General features: G+C 35.9%; 1 protein-coding gene across 1 annotated transcript; it reads right to left on the reverse strand.

The window, feature by feature from the left end:
• Positions 1-3,408: 3,408 nt before the first annotated feature.
• LOC144432516 (calcipressin-2-like) lies at positions 3,409-16,023 on the reverse strand. Its single transcript, XM_078120740.1, has 5 exons — positions 15,928-16,023; positions 15,515-15,779; positions 12,054-12,236; positions 8,354-8,528; positions 3,409-7,395 (listed from the first exon to the last, which is right to left on the reverse strand). Exons 2-5 carry the CDS (start codon positions 15,719-15,721, stop codon positions 7,265-7,267), a joined length of 696 nt encoding a protein of 231 aa, XP_077976866.1. The 5' UTR covers positions 15,722-15,779; positions 15,928-16,023; the 3' UTR covers positions 3,409-7,264.
• Between the last annotated feature and the right edge of the window lie 643 nt (positions 16,024-16,666).

Raw genomic sequence — 16,666 nt, forward strand, 5'->3', positions numbered from 1 at the left:
CGTGTACATGTATGTGAAATCTACAGCTTACTACCGTACCAATGATGTATGTATTCGTATTTACATTATAAGGTTTCTCTACTATGTGTACATGTATGTGAAATCTACAGCTTACTACCGTACCAATGTTGTATGTACATTGTATTGGTATTTACATTATAAGGTTTCTCTACTACGTGTACATGTATGTGAAATCTACAGCTTACTACCGTACCAATGATGTATGTATTGGTATTTACATTATAAGGTTTCTCTACTACATGTACATGTATGTGAAATCTACAGCTTACTACCGTACCAATGATGTATGTATTCATATTTACATTATAAGGTTTCTCTACTACGTGTACATGTATGTGAAATCTACAGCTTACTACCGTACCAATGATGTATGTATTCATATTTACATTATAAGGTTTCTCTACTACGTGTACATGTATGTGAAATCTACAGCTTACTACCGTACCAATGATGTATGTATTGGTATTTACATTATAAGGTTTCTCTACTACATGTACATGTATGTGAAATCTACAGCTTACTACCGTACCAATGATGTATGTATTCATATTTACATTATAAGGTTTCTCTACTACGTGTACATGTATGTGAAATCTACAGCTTACTACCGTACCAATGATGTATGTATTGGTATTTACATTATAAGGTTTCTCTACTACATGTACATGTATGTGAAATCTACAGCTTACTACCGTACCAATGATGTATGTATTCGTATTTACATTATAAGGTTTCTCTCTACTACAAGTACATGTATGTGAAATCTACAGCTTACTACCGTACCAATGATGTATGTATTCATATTTACATTATAAGGTTTCTCTACTACATGTACATGTATGTGAAATCTACAGCTTACTACCGTACCAATGATGTATGTATTCATATTTACATTATAAGGTTTCTCTACTACATGTACATGTATGTGAAATCTACAGCTTACTACCGTACCAATGATGTATGTATTCGTATTTACATTATAAGGTTTCTCTACTACGTGTACATGTATGTGAAATCTACAGCTTACTACCGTACCAATGATGTATGTATTCATATTTACATTATAAGGTTTCTCTACTACATGTACATGTATGTGAAATCTACAGCTTACTACCGTACCAATGATGTATGTATTGGTATTTACATTATAAGGTTTCTCTACTATGTGTACATGTATGTGAAATCTACAGCTTACTACCGTACCAATGATGTATGTATTGGTATTTACATTATAAGGTTTCTCTACTACATGTACATGTATGTGAAATCTACAGCTTACTACCGTACCAATGATGTATGTATTCGTATTTACATTATAAGGTTTCTCTACTACAAGTACATGTATGTGCTCAAAGCATTGTACAATTGAAAACCTAGACACCACTATACAATAATTATACAGGTGTTATACATTTTCAACAGTTTTGGTTTCATGTAAACTCTGTTGTAACTAAGTGCACGATAGGATTTATGAAATATGTATGATAATCGCATCCTTGCACATCACTGGAAATATTACAGCAATATTAATTTATTCATAAGTATTAATAATTGTATATTTATGTATGAATAATATGCAATGCAGGCAACTGTATATTATGTGTTTTACATTCATTTTAAAGCAGGTGTAAAGTTCTATTTTTTTACTATTTACACAGATATAGATGTTTTTTTTGCTGTAGAGAGGGTGTCAGTGCTATCATTACTGGGCCACTCTCACCCTGCCATACAATTGAAACCAAAGATAAAGATTGGTGAAATTTATCATTCTCATGAACTGAAAAATATTTGGTCAAGCTGGTATTTGGCCAAAGGGAGATTTTTATTACTTTAAATCATGTTTGACCATCATGTAGTAATTTTTATGTAAAATGAGAGTGATTTAGAAGCAAAAGAAAAGCTTTTATGGAATATAACTTCTAAGAGTAAAAATTTTTGAAAAACCTGAAGGAGGTCATACAGAGTGTGTGTGTGTGTGTGTGTGTGTGTGTGTGTGTTTGTTAACTTAAGATTTATTTTAAAGATTCAAAGCATATCAACAAGTTTCTAAGAATGAACTCCAGGTATAGTATACCTCGGAACCAATATCCCTGTAACAATCAAAGTTCTTTCCTGAAATAATGAAAGGAAGTTGCAGTTTTACTGTCTTATTTCTTCAAGAATATCGACAACCTTTCATTTCTGATAGTTAACACTTTACTCAGCATCCATATTTGATTCTAATATTGGCTTAGTTTTCATATTTTGACCTCTATTTCAAAGCAAAGGTGGTGTGGTAACCCCGGAGCTTTTTTTTTTAATTCTAACTTAGAATGGACTGAAGTTTTCTTACTTTATTTAAGCATATCAATTTTGGTAAAGAGTGTGAATGATCACTTTGTTCTTTCAATGCAATAAATAGTGTTTGACAATAAATGTTATGACATTGTTAGTTTACATTTGAGCTCCAATTGAGCTTTTTGCACAAATTTTTGTAGCTCATTTACTGCACTGTTGAGATACATCGTTAGCTGGTCATACCACCTAGCTCTCATAGCTCGTTTACTGCACTGTTGAGATACATCGTTAGCTGGTCATACCTCCTAGCTCTCATAGCTCGTTTACTGCACTGTTGAGATACATCGTTAGCTGGTCATACAACCTAGCTCTCATAGCTCGTTTACTGCACTGTTGAGATACATCGTTAGCTGGTCATACCTCCTAGCTCTCACAGCTCATTTACTGCACTGTTGAGATACATCGTTAGCTGGTCATACCACCTAGCTCTCACAGCTCATTTACTGCACTGTTGAGATACATCGTTAGCTGGTCATACCACCTAGCTCTCATAGCTCGTTTACTGCACTGTTGAGATACGTTGTTAGCTGGTCATACCGCCTAGCTCTCATAGCTCGTTTACTGTACTGTTGAGGTACGTCGTTAGCTGGTCATACAACCTAGCTCTCATAGTTCATTTACTGCACTGTTGAGATACATCGTTAGCTGGTCATACCGCCCAACCTTTGTGTAGATTACATATACGAGGGCTAGGAGGTATGACCAGCTGATGGTGTTTCTCAACAGTGCAGTAAACAGGCTACAAGAGGTAGGAAGTATGACCAGCTAGCGATATATCTCGACACAACACGGTAAACAGGCTATGACAGCTAACGATGTATCACGACAGCGCAGCAACAGGCTACGACAGCTAAGAGATATAACCTACTAACGATGTATCTCAAAAGCACAGTAAACAGGCTAAGCTGTCGGTGTTAATTCCAAAATCAGCACAGGTTTGTGTACTGACAAGGTAATGAGCCTAGGCTATGTGGGCAAACAGTTGTATATTAATCAGATAGCTAAGTCTCTGGGCTAGTTAGAATATATCAAACAAAAATTCCAAAGTGATAATTTGTTTTCATTAAACGATTTATTTCTGAGCTTAACATGGAAAATAAATATTACATAAAATAAACAGATACCAAGATATATATCAGATTCTGCACTACTCTGGTTAAATCAAGGATTTTACTGTAACATGGGGAGTTTCATTTAAAGTACAAATAACTACAAATAAATGCATCACGTTAGGGTTCAGTAGAAATACAAAATGTGGCAGGTATAGGTTTATACGTATGTAAATTAATAGGTGTTTTCTATGTACATTGTAAGTCTGTGGGCTATACTGTCAAACCAGTATGTCAAGTCAGATAGCCAAGTCTGTGGGCTATACTGTCAGGCCAGATAGCCAAGTCTCTGGGCTATACTGTCAAACCAGTATGTCAAGTCAGATAGCCCATACTCTGTGCTATACTGTCAAACCAGGATGTCAAGTCAGATAACCAAGTCTCTGGGCTATACTGTCAAGTCAGTATGTCAAGTCAGATAGCCAAGTCTCTGGGCTACACTGTCAAGCCAGTATGTCAAATCAGATAGCCAAGTCTCTGGGCTATACTGTCAAGACAGTAGGTCAAGTCAGATATACATATATCCTATTCTCTAGACTGCCATTGGAATTATCACACACAAAACAATACCCAGGTAACAATCTATCTACAGCTAAGAGATGATTGCCTAATACAGGCCTTTAAATTAATTCTTTGAATTACAAAATTTCAATGTCATTTCTAAGTTCACAAAATCATATGATTGTATATTGCTATTCCATATTTCTGATAATACAAGATCAAGTATTTCAGTGAAACCATATTTCTTTCTTACTTTTTTTTCAAATAAACTTAATTCCTTTATAAGATTCATTGCAAGTTCAATAATACTATTTAGACATATTGATGGAAACACCATAAAACTTGTAAAAAATACTGCCAATGGCAATGTGCACAACTGAAATCCAATGTCTGACATACACATGCAGTGAGAGAAACAAACCTCAAACATGAAAACACCCCTACAGGATAATGGAACATCCAATGGACTTAAGCCATAATGTAACATTATATAACCATACATCATAGACTTCCACTGTAAAAGAAGGGCTGTTTTGATAGAAAATCACTCTTTTGGGCGTAACTTAGTCGACAGTCGTTTGTGGCTTTTTTGCTTGTTCATCTAAAACAAAGTCGACGCCTTGATCCGAAGCACTGAATACTAATGCATACTGATGGGAACTGTGAATGCCGAAGGCATGAACTATGAAGGCCGGCACTCGCTGTTCAATAAGTATGACATTGTGGTTATAGTACTGCTCCGGATCGGAGTGAGGCGACAACTTTAGTTTTAGATAAAATGTAGCAAAAAAGGCACGAACGACTGTCGACAGTCTAGATGTAACTTGAAAACCACTGATCAGATTGCTTTCATTCATAATTTTTTTTATCTACACACCATTATCAATGTGCCTACCAAAGTTGAAATTAATCGATCCAATGGTTTCTCCCTTTAAGTTGTTCACATACATGCGTGCACACACACACACACACACAGACAAATTTGATGCCTATAGCATGCTGAACCTCGGTTACGTTGTGCTAAAAAGTGAAAACTACAAAATGTAGAAATAAAAGATTTTCTTTTCCGAAAAAATCTCTGGTGTTGATATATATTACAGTAACCTTGTACAACGATATACGTAGTGATCAAGCAAAGAATATATACAAGACACAATGGTATATAAAAGTAAACACTATTATACCATACACAAGCCAACTTATTGTCTTGGAACAGAAAATATGGATTATATACCTTGATCGTCACAACAACTCATATCTACGTCACAAATTCTGAGATGCTTGAAATATAGGTCAAAACGTTCCATATCAATATTATAAATTCATTTTATAAATTATGCTTGAAGTGGTATACATACTTATATTGTTCCAATATTTTCCTTCATTCAACTGGAAAATACTCATGACCTACAAGTGTGGGTTTTGACACTACTCGTCTATCAATTCATAGTGACAAAGCCCCTTAGGTCACTCGTATTTACCTTGGCTGAACGAAGAAAAATAGTAGGGAATAATAATTATAAATATAACATAAAACAGATGTCATGTAACTATATATTGAATGATACCTAATCAGAACTCTGGCAAAATAAAAATGACACAATTCAATACTGTGAAAAATTGCTTAGTTGAATTCCATTTCAAGAATTATTTTTTTTTTTGTGTGTGTGTTTTTCACACAAATTACCTTTTACTCCAATAATGTACTTTTTAATTCGTTGTAAAAATGGGATTGCCTTTTTTTCAGTGAATCCCTTGAAAATGAACATTTTACAATATTTGAGTTGAAAAGTCAAAGTTGCTAAAACAAGTACTCTATATTACCCCCACTTCACTACAGACTATACTAGTAGAATTAACTAACACCGCGGTAAAACTGTTCCCTCTATCAGATGCATGCTGTGTTGTGCAGTAAACAGACTGTGTTTATATCTCGAGTATCAAAATAACCTCAACTTGCAAAATGATCAACTGTGATCATAAATATATATTTTACAATCTTCTCGTGAACGCTTTCTGTTTGGGTTGTTTTATTCTCTGAATAGCGTCTGAACTATCAAATGTAGACTGTTAGATACGTCATGTCATTGTGCCCTCACTTGTCTCCTCTCCTGGGAGTGGTTGACTGATGTATGAGGGCGCCCTGCCACGGCATACCATACAGACTATATCCAAATGAGGAACAACAAATTAATCCGATATGCAATAATAGCAATGTTGTTTTACATTGTAAATCATTGAACTCTACCAGAGTTAACTACTCATTTTACTGAAGTTCACCATCTGAATCACGACACAAGGTAAGAATATCTGTGCAAGTCTAACCAGTTTATCCCCATATGTTGTATGGGTTCCCAAACCTATGTAACAATAACAAATACACAATGTTTTGAGTTCTTTACAATGTGCATGTATATATGGAACATTTTCAGTTGACACTGGATGTGTGTTATGACAACACAAAGACAAATCACAATGAATAAAAGGTTGTAATGTCACAGACATCTATTAGCAAACTATGAAAACTATATCTCTGGAAAACATCCTTCTATCATTCCTCTCGCCTGTATAACTAGGTATATGGTACCTATTAAAGTCAAGATATACAAAGTTCAACACACACTGTGTAGACCAATGCTATTATTTGTGACAAAGTTTTTCTCTATGAGTGAAAAATTCTAAATTTGTTCTATCTTAAATTCATATTTTATGTTTCATTATCAATAACACTAACACTTTGTATTCAAAGGAAGGACTGAGAAAATATTTGAATGGCTCAGAACCCTCAACCTATCTACACATACTAATCTTGCCACTAGAGGGCGCTAGTCATTTGAAAGTTAATCCTACATCCACACTCTTTGAGATGTCTGGACTGAGATATGTTCTACGCAAAGAAAAATATTTTTTTTTTTTTGAAATTTTTAGTCAAATTTGATGAAAAGTGCCCAAAGCATAGTGTAGCAAAATGGATTAATATGTTTATAATCCTCCTAATTTGAAAAAAAAAAATTCAAGCACGAATTCATTTACTATCAACTCTGCAAGAAATTGTAAAGTTTTGTATATGTTACGGAAAATATTGACAATCCAGTAAAATTAGACCATATTCCACATGTGTGTCTTACCATCTATAACTCTATAACTTCCCCAAATCCCACAAAATGCTAACCACGAAGTAATAAACTCCTAACTAACTCTTCAAGAAAATTGTGTGAACACCTGTGGAAATCAACATGCAAATTTGATGTATTTAGAATATTAAGTATCTGATGTCTTCAATATGATTGGTCAGGTCACCTCCTATCTGGACATTTAGTTTGTATCATCTTCGGTCTCAGGGATGGTTCATCTCCTGTGTTTTCACATACATGTACCACAATACTAGGTTTATCACCATCAGCTGGATGTAATTCGTGAGTATCGCCTACAAATTAAAACAGAATCATAGTAGTATATCCTTTGAAAACCACTATTCCAAATTGTTTCAAAACATTACAAATACAGTGTATGTTGTATCTTGTGTGATCGATGACTTTGTCAAATGGCTAGAGGGACTTTTTAGAGTTAAACCTTGCAATTATATTTTTTTGGGTTATTCCACCTCAGAAAGGAGTCATACAGATTTTAGTACATACACGTCACCTTTTGTAAGTAACAGTGGTGTTGTAATATGGGCACATGTATGAACTACTGTATACACTGTATACCTCTGTATCAAGACCCATCCCAGATTGAGTTTAAAATTGGGGTGTGGAAAACAGTTGTGCATCTGTCTGTCCCCCCTCTCTCTCTCTCTCCCTCTGCTCACAATCTCTTGATCTTTCCTCCTCTATTTCATTCACTCACCTGGAGAGAGAGAGAGAGAGAGAGAGAGAGAGAGAGAGAGAGAGAGAGAGAGAGAGAGAGAGAGAGAGAGAGAGAGAGAGAGAGAGAGAGAGAGAGAGAGAGAGAGAGAGAGAGAGAGAGAGAGAGAGAGAGAGAGAGAGAGAGAGAGAGAGAGAGAGAGAGAGAGATGGAAATAGTCTACCAATCAATGCATTTAGATCATAATTGATGACAGGGTAACTTCTTTGTCTGGCAATCCTCCTCTCCTTCTACCTCTCCCTCCCCTCTTGTCTGGCAATCCCCCTCTCCTTCTACCCCTCCCTCCCCTATTGTCTCTGGCAATTCTCCCCTCCTTCTACCACTCCCTCCCCTCTTGTCTGGCAATCCTCACCTCCTTCTACCCCTCCGTCCCTCTTGTCTCAGGCAATCCCCCTCTCCTTCTACCCTTCCCTCCCCTCTTGTCTAGCAATCCTCCCCTCCTCCTACCCCTCCCTCCTCTCTTGTCTGGCAATTCTCTCCTTCTACCCACCACTCCCCCCACCCCGTCATTCACTCACCTGGAGATAGACTAGCCAAAGCATTTAATAGGTCGTAATTGATAACAGGGGTGGCTTCTCTGGCAGGTTCCCATCCAACTGGTGGTGATGAGGGCGGCGAGATTAGAAACTGTCTAAATCCTGGTGGTGGTGCCAGATGAGGATTCTTAGCAATCTCATCAGATGTTGGGGGTGGCTGCAAAACAAAACACACACACACACACACAAAAAAGCTTTATCCACTAGAGTTACTCCTGGTAAGATGATTGTGTTTCTGATAACAAGGCCTCACAAAACAGGGTAGGTAGGTCAGGAGTTTATTTTATCTTTAAATAATTGTTTGTATTTTTCGAAAAATATTGCTTCAACCAAAACCAAATGAAATGTCAGTCAGAATACCCCTTCAATCTGTGATAGTTTGATGAAATATGTACTGTTGTACAGACATCACTGGGGAGAGAAAGCAGATGTGCATGAAGGTCAAGAAGAGTCTTGACAAAAGAATTTCTTATCTTTTTGTTTTAAATGTTTAAAAAATGTTTAGGGTCGGTGGCTTAAACTAGGGTCAGTCAGTTATTGGAAACACAACTTTTTTAAATTTTGCTTAGTAGGAGAAATCATCAAATGATATGCATGCCAGTATGGACTCTATAATTTCTCATGAATCATCGTCACAAACCACAGCCTGTTTTATGGCAAGCCTCCCATTTTAGAAATAATAACTCTGGCTTGTGAGAATGTCATGAACATTCTGTTAAGGTGGCCATATGGATAACAAAAATGGGTGTTTATTTTGGATTTTTTTATTCATAAAACAACTCCACTATGTTTTCCTACTTGAAATAACATAAATGTATTATTTATACACAGATATGCAGTTTGGCATACCAAAAAAAATCAATTTTAGACTTCTTTGGTGATCATTTCACACCTAATCAAATCACCAGTGAGAGTGTGTACTCTCTCAATTACTCTTATATAATAATTTGTAGTTGCTCAGAATGCCCATATTAAAACCATTGAGGTAATGTTGAAATACAAGCTGGCATTGTGCTCACATTATGTGTTTTACTAACAATTGATTAAAAATAGTAAAGTAAAACTTCAATCAATATAATGATACTCCGCGCATACAAATTGAATTAATTGACACGATTGAAAAATAAACAGATTTTTGTTTTGAAAATTACAAAGTTGAAAAATTAAAATAAAAATTAATAAAAAAAAAAAAAAAAAAAAAAAGTTGAAAAATTCATGTTGATTGATTGATTGATTGATTGATTGATTGATTGATTGACAGAATACGAGACCAACTTTTGTTGGGGGGGGGGACTATTTGATATGGGGGGGGGGAATGGGTGGCATGGAAGATTGGTGGAGAGTCATTATTTTTTTCCCACCTGCTAGCCTGTGAATTATTTTTTTTCTCCTTCGCCTCTGCTGGCAACTTTTTTTTCTTTCCTCCTTTCAGATACTCAGATTTATTTTTAAGCCAATGTTGAACACCTACTTTTGTTGCCACAATTCTCTGTTTGGTTTTCGCACAAGGTAATAAAGAGAGTAAAAAGATGCTGTTCTATCACACACAGATTATATTTAGGAAACTAAATAAAGATGTTTCAATACATTTTTGATTTTTAAATAAACATCACTGACAGTTTTGAAGCCATGGCATGATGACACTGAAAATGCAAACCGCAACTTGATTGGTGAGCTACAACATTCAGACATGCAAGACAGCACCAACATGTAAAAAGCAACTTCATGTGGTTGAAATATTGGGGGGGGGGGGGGGGCATGTGTTTGAAAATGTTTGTCAAGATTTGACAACGATCTGGTTGGAGAGGTACTAGTAGGTTCAACAGTACACTCGAACTTGTGCATCGTATCACTGCCAAGAATTTTCCCCCCAGCAGCAATGGTCCGTCTTTTTTCCATCACCCACTTACATCTGGATTTTTTTTTCAAGCAACTCCATTTGGCATCTCCCCCCCCCCCCCCACAAGGATATCAAATGGTTCACCCCTTACACTGTTAATGATAGGTCCCATACATCATTGGTTTGTATACTCTGTCATTGCATTCTAGTAGAACTCATTTACACTTATGTCAGTTTTAATATGATATGTCTATATCAGAAATGAGATTGGTCATTAGCCCCCCCCCCCCTCCCCCCACCTTCAAATGGTGAACACCATGATGACTAAAGCTATATCCGCTTATCATAGAACATGTTAAATATTGTTTTGAACCAAATGACTCACTTCCAGTATTCCACACTGGAGAGACTATTTACGATATAACGATGACTCATACCAACCAGATTACACAAAGGAATTACTGTCACTAGATCTGTCAGAATTACTGTCAGAATTACGTACAATATCAATTATCATACATGTACAGGATGGCAAATAAAACTAATGAGTTTACTGCTATATAACTAATAAATGCAGAGGCATCTTATTTCCACCATAGACATTGGCGAGAGTGATGTGTCTATGTTTCCACATAGTTTAGAGATTCGTGTCATTATCAACAAGTTAAAATTTCTTTTATTGGTATGCATGAATATAGCCTGAAAGATCACGGTGTTGTTTCTACTAAGTGATTGGTTTCATAAGCAGACCACCGACTTGCTCTTTCAGACTACTTTCAGCAAAGTTGTGTTTCACTTTTTGATCCATTTCAATTGTATTTTACTCTTACTCAGGGTTAGTCTGGATGCCAACTGTGGTCTAACCACAGTCTGATCAAAGTCCCTTCGATTAGCACAGAAAATTGTTCATCCAATCAGTGAACCCCAGCTGCTACAGTGACATAAACAGTGTATAAGTAGCATCCTGAGCTGACAAATACACCATATTTGGACATTACATAATGTCCAATAAATGCTAACTTTATCATGAGGGACTGTGTTATTGGTTAAAATTGTGTGATTGATTAACAAAGACATGAGATGTTAATGACTGTGTGGGTGGCTGTGGATGAATTCTAAATTGCATCTCAGGACTTCTAGAACAACAGCTTTGACTATACTGTGAGTGAAGGTTACTGATTCTGATATAAATCATAATGATACTGTATAGGAACTAGATTATTCAGGTATGTTTAGTAGTTCTCTTTAGATAGAAATGATCCATCAGCTCAGTCGTTAAAAAGATGCCTAGTTTGTGATAAATACAATTGATGTTAATTCATACTGGCTGTATCAAGTTATGAGTAACAATGGAAAAGTTCAATTTTGAATGTGTACAAATAATACATTTGTGAAACCGTTGATTCAATTTGAATTTCCCTTGTTATATTTTATGACTCCCACAGAATCACAGATCAGGAACTTTCAATCTGGAAAAGTAAAGTTGTTGGTACATGGTCTGCTTAGGCCAAGTAAAAGAAATTTGTATTTCCTATACCCTTACCAACCTGAGTATAAGCCGCCGACCCTAAACATTTTTTTTTCAAATACTTAAAACAAAAGGATAAGAAATTCTTTGTTTTCTTGACATTCATACACATCTGTTTTCTAATAGTAATAGGGTTGGACTAAGTCCCCTAAAATATCACGACATAATTGTAATATTCAGTACATTGCAAGAACGCAAGAAGCATAATAAAGACAAACTGTAACAAATTAAGAAAAATTATACTAAAATTTCTAATTCATTAATAATATCCATTTTCCAACACATATTACGATGACTAGAAGTAAATTACCTACCTGTGCAAAATACAGTTTCATCAGTGTACCATGAATTTCTTTCTTGTCCAGGGCAATTCTTGCACTGGCAGCATCCATCGCTGTATCAAACTCTATTCTAACTCTTCTGAAGTTCTTGAGGTATGCAAATGTTATGCTGTCACCTTCTGTGTTATATGGTTTGAATATGTCTTCAAATACAACCTGTTAACATTAGAACAAAGAGGAGTTATCAATCATTAGGCAAATTATGAAAAATATGCTTCAAGTACAACCTGTTAACATTAGAACAAAGAGGGGTTATCAGTCCTTAGGCAAATTATGAAAAATATGCTTCAAATGTATATTAGTTGCTTGTATATAAATCTTTCAAAAATATGTAAATTCTATATTCTGTTTACTTATGAAACACATGCTATACATAGTGGTACACAAATGATACAATGACATTAAGTTCACAAATAAACACATTTTCGATCCTTGCCCAAACGTTAATGTTGAGGCTATCGTTTCAAGAGATATTTAGCTTCAAACTTTGAAAAAAAAAAAAACACCAGCTTTTCAAATCATTCCTTTTGTACATGGCATCTTGTAGGAAAAATATATTTTTAAAAAGAAAAAAGGAAACAATAAACAATAAATAAATATTTAAAAAAGAAGAGAAAAATGAAAATATTCCAAAAAAAACTTTTTGTAAACAATATGGCCAATTTCAAGGCCCTGTGGTTAGAGACTAAAAGTGCACAGATTTAATGAAAATATACAAAATGTATTCATGAGGAAATTTTTAAGAATTGACACTCTGAAATGTATCTATGGTTCAGTTTGTAATTCCATGTAGGTGGTAGTCATATGACATCAGATCTGATGACATTTTCACAACTTTCCTTCACAACATGATTAATGAACTCCATCCTTCTTTCTTTTTTACACAAACCCACCGAGTTCCTTAGATTATATGTGACATATTTTACACATAGAACTGTCTGTAGGAGGTAATGAAACCTTGACATGAACAATAATGGTGTCACTGTTCAAATACCCCAGGTGTTCAAAGTCTCTAGGGCAAGATTTGGGAAGAGATTTCAGGGTGTAAAACAGTGTAAAATTCACATCCACTATTAGTATTATCCTAAATGTCTCAATCCTAAACCATAAAACTCTCAATACGCTCATCTACGTCTATAACACTTGGCAGGCAAATAGACTGCCAATATGAAGGAACTGTGGGCAGAGTAGAGAATAGTGTGTAGATAAAGGGGCTGTGATCAGAGTAGAGAATAGTGTGTAGATAAAGGGGCTGTGATCAGAGTAGAGAATAGTGTGTAGATAAAGGGAGTGTTGGCACTTGGACTGTGGAATGACAGTCAGTACATGTAAAGAAAACGCATGATTTCATCACTCTTAATATTCTGTATTTTCCATTCTCAGCGAAATATACAAAACATATATCTGTAGAAGTAAAATCTTATGGTTTACTGTAAACCAATTCCTTGAGCTCATTCTATTTCAATACTAACTGGTCACTGACAATATTACTTCATCACCCCTGTAAACCTGTTTTAATTTACAATTATAACAAGTGAAAAATAACCAAGTGGGCCTACTCTGTTCAGAGTGTAATACTTGGTTTGACATAAACTGTGAGAGAATTTCATTGAAACAATTTGAGTAGTCTGGATCCAATACCAACGTGGTTTCTAACTAAACCACATCTGGTCAAAGTCCCTCAATCAGCACAAAAAGTTGTTCATCCAATCAGTGAACCCCAACTGTTATAGTGATGTTAACAGCGTTTAAAAGTAGCATCCTGTGCTGACAAATATACCATATTTGGGCAGTATTTACATAACTGCATCAATAAGCACTAACTTTAAGAGGGACTGTGTTATTGGTTAGAATTTTGTGATTGATTGAAAAAGACATGATGTTAATGACTGTGTGGGTGGCTATGGATGAATTTTAAATTGCATCTCAAGCAATGACTTTGACTATACTGTGAGTGGAGGTGTAAATCGTAATGATACTGTATATAGGAGTTTAAACTAGACTACAATATGAGAGATTACAATGTAAATTTAAGTGAACAATGCCAGGTGTTGCACCAGGTGTGCACTGCCACAAATTAAAATCCACCTGTTTGTCAAAAACCTGACTGACAATCGACCCGGCCCCTTAGAAAACATTTCAGAGTCACTGGTATTCGGCATGATTGTGTATTATACAGTCACCTGTCTAATCCATTTCACTGACTCACTGTATCAGATGAAAAATGGACAAAGGGAAATTGACCAGTATGGTTTTGATAGATCTACAAAAAGCTTTTGATACAGTTGACCATGCAAATGCTGGAAAAGCTCAGTGCCTGTGTTGTGAACAAACAGTGAGTGTAATGGTTTAAGTCATATCTGTCTGGTAGAACTCAGGCCGTAACATGAACAGTACACTACCTAACCACAACCTAATGTAATGTGGTGTTCCATAGGGCTCTATATTAGGGCCCTTGCTGTTTTCGTTACATAACAAATGACCTGCAATAAGCAGTGACATGTAAACTACTTTTGTTATATGCAGATGATTCTGCTCTTCTGGTGTCTGGCAGAGATGTTAAACAAAAGTCAAGTCCAAACAAAAACTGAAGCATGGAGCTGGAGCATCTAAATGAATGATTCAATTGATAATAAATTATATCTACACCTCAGCAAAACAGAATCCATCTTGTTTGGCTGTAATCAAAAATCAAAACAATGCTCATATTCACATTGTTTGTGTTTTAACCGAGCTTCGTATACGCAAAGCGAATTCCATTGTATAATTTCATACTTATGGCAATAAAGATAAAAATAATAATCATCATCATCTCAAGAAACTCACCAAACTCGTGTTAAAATGAGACCCAATAGGACTTAATTAGCACAGTAGTTGATGGTGATTTAAATTTAAAATTCAGCACAGATTCCTGTTTTAAAAAATTGGATTACTCATTGCTTTGGTGTTGAAAGCTTCATGAGATAGTAACCATGACAACAAGACAAGTCTCTTGGGTGAAACATGGCAAAACAACTACATCACCTAATTAGCATGCTAATATAATTTGTATTAGATATATTTGCATCATTTTGGGTACAAATTATAAACGTATTAAAATGAATGAATGAATGAATGAATGAATGAATGAATGAATGACTGCATGAGAAAAAATATAAATAACATGAGGATGTCACTAGCATAGGAGAAAGTCAATCTTTCCATACCTATTGTTTATACAAAACTTGAATGATGGTAATGAGAATTAACTGATATTTTTCACGCTCTACGATTCTTAATTGGTTCACAGCTGGCTATTTTTAGTCGGCTGTCGCGGCTACAAGTTCACCGCTTGTTTACTAATGAGATAGCCTGAGAGATGTACCGGCAGGCCCATCCGCATTTACATTACAAAGTTTTCGATAGCTACATGCGAGGTGTTACATTTCCCCTACCTTCTCGTCCGGATTGTCGAATACTTTGAGATCAACGTTTGTAGCTATGAGGGCTTTAGGTAAATCAGAATGGTCAAAACTTTCACTTTCATAGATGTTCTGTGCGTCTGGTGACGTCGCATTAGCACCATCCCTGTTGCTTTCGTCTTCTCCGCGTTGTTTTACGTCATCCATCAATCCTCTTTCGATTTCTGAAGAATCTGTCATATTCTTGTTGACGTTTAGGTTTACGTTCGCTCGGCGTGTTTGCCTTTGTGTTTGATTTCTTGAGAATGATACAAGAAGCAATCAATAATACCTTATAAAATAACAAAAATGTTCCTTTTCTTGAGGACGCGTACGTTCAGTGGATTTCTAAGTCAGCAGATAATAATAGATAAAGCCACTTAACCCATTGGAAACAGAAGACTTACAAAATTTGGGAAGAAAAACTCAACGCACGACACAGACGACTATCACGATCAGATCTGCAGATCGCTAAATATTACGCATGCGCTTTGCGTAAGGGCTTTCCTAGTGACGTCAAACACTTGACCCGTGACCTCAGAGAGGATTCCCTCTGCACGTCAACGACTCACTTTACTTGTGTATGAGTTACATTTTTATCATGCATCAGATTTCTGCATTGAGAGTTCGGTATTTAACAAATTCGATTTATCTGCAAATGAACAGAAGATCCTCCTTTCGTATTCACCAAAAACTGCTATAGGCTATGACAGAATGTGAGTGAGAGTGTCTCCATGGATGTATTAGTCACTAGTATTACTAATACATCCATGGCGTTTCAACCCACGCTTTGTTCTTAGGGACCAGTCAGTTTCTCCAGCATGGGGGAGGGAGGTGGATTCTGAAATCGGGCCAACGAAAAGTCACTGACAAGACACCCCCCTATCTGTAAACAAACAGGCTGACCCCATATCACTTAATTCTAAAAAAAATGATGACCCCCCCCCCCCCTTCACATGACAGGTATTCTTTTATCATGACTCAGTGTGGACTGCTTGACTGTCTCGCATCTACTTTATAAGATCCCTGGTTAGCATTATCATAATTATAATTATTGACTACACAGGGTAAATATATTACAAAAGGAGTTTAATAGCATCTTGAAAATGAAAGGTAGGGGGAAACCTTGAGGGGAATATGTGCATC

The sequence above is a fragment of the Glandiceps talaboti genome, chromosome 3 (assembly GCF_964340395.1).
Source record: "Glandiceps talaboti chromosome 3, keGlaTala1.1, whole genome shotgun sequence".
NCBI classification, from domain to species: Eukaryota; Metazoa; Hemichordata; class Enteropneusta; family Spengelidae; genus Glandiceps; species Glandiceps talaboti.

Excerpts from the sequence above, each read along its gene's own strand:
- LOC144432516 (XM_078120740.1), bottom strand. The coding sequence starts at position 15,721 with ATGACAGATTCTTCAGAAATCGAAAGAGGATTGATGGATGACGTAAAA. Across the intron at positions 8,529-12,053 it reads TGAAACTGTATTTTGCACAG|CCACCCCCAACATCTGATGA; the intron begins GTAGGTAATTTA and ends TTTGTTTTGCAG. Across the intron at positions 7,396-8,353 it reads TTTGGCTAGTCTATCTCCAG|GCGATACTCACGAATTACAT; the intron begins GTGAGTGAATGA and ends TTTAATTTGTAG.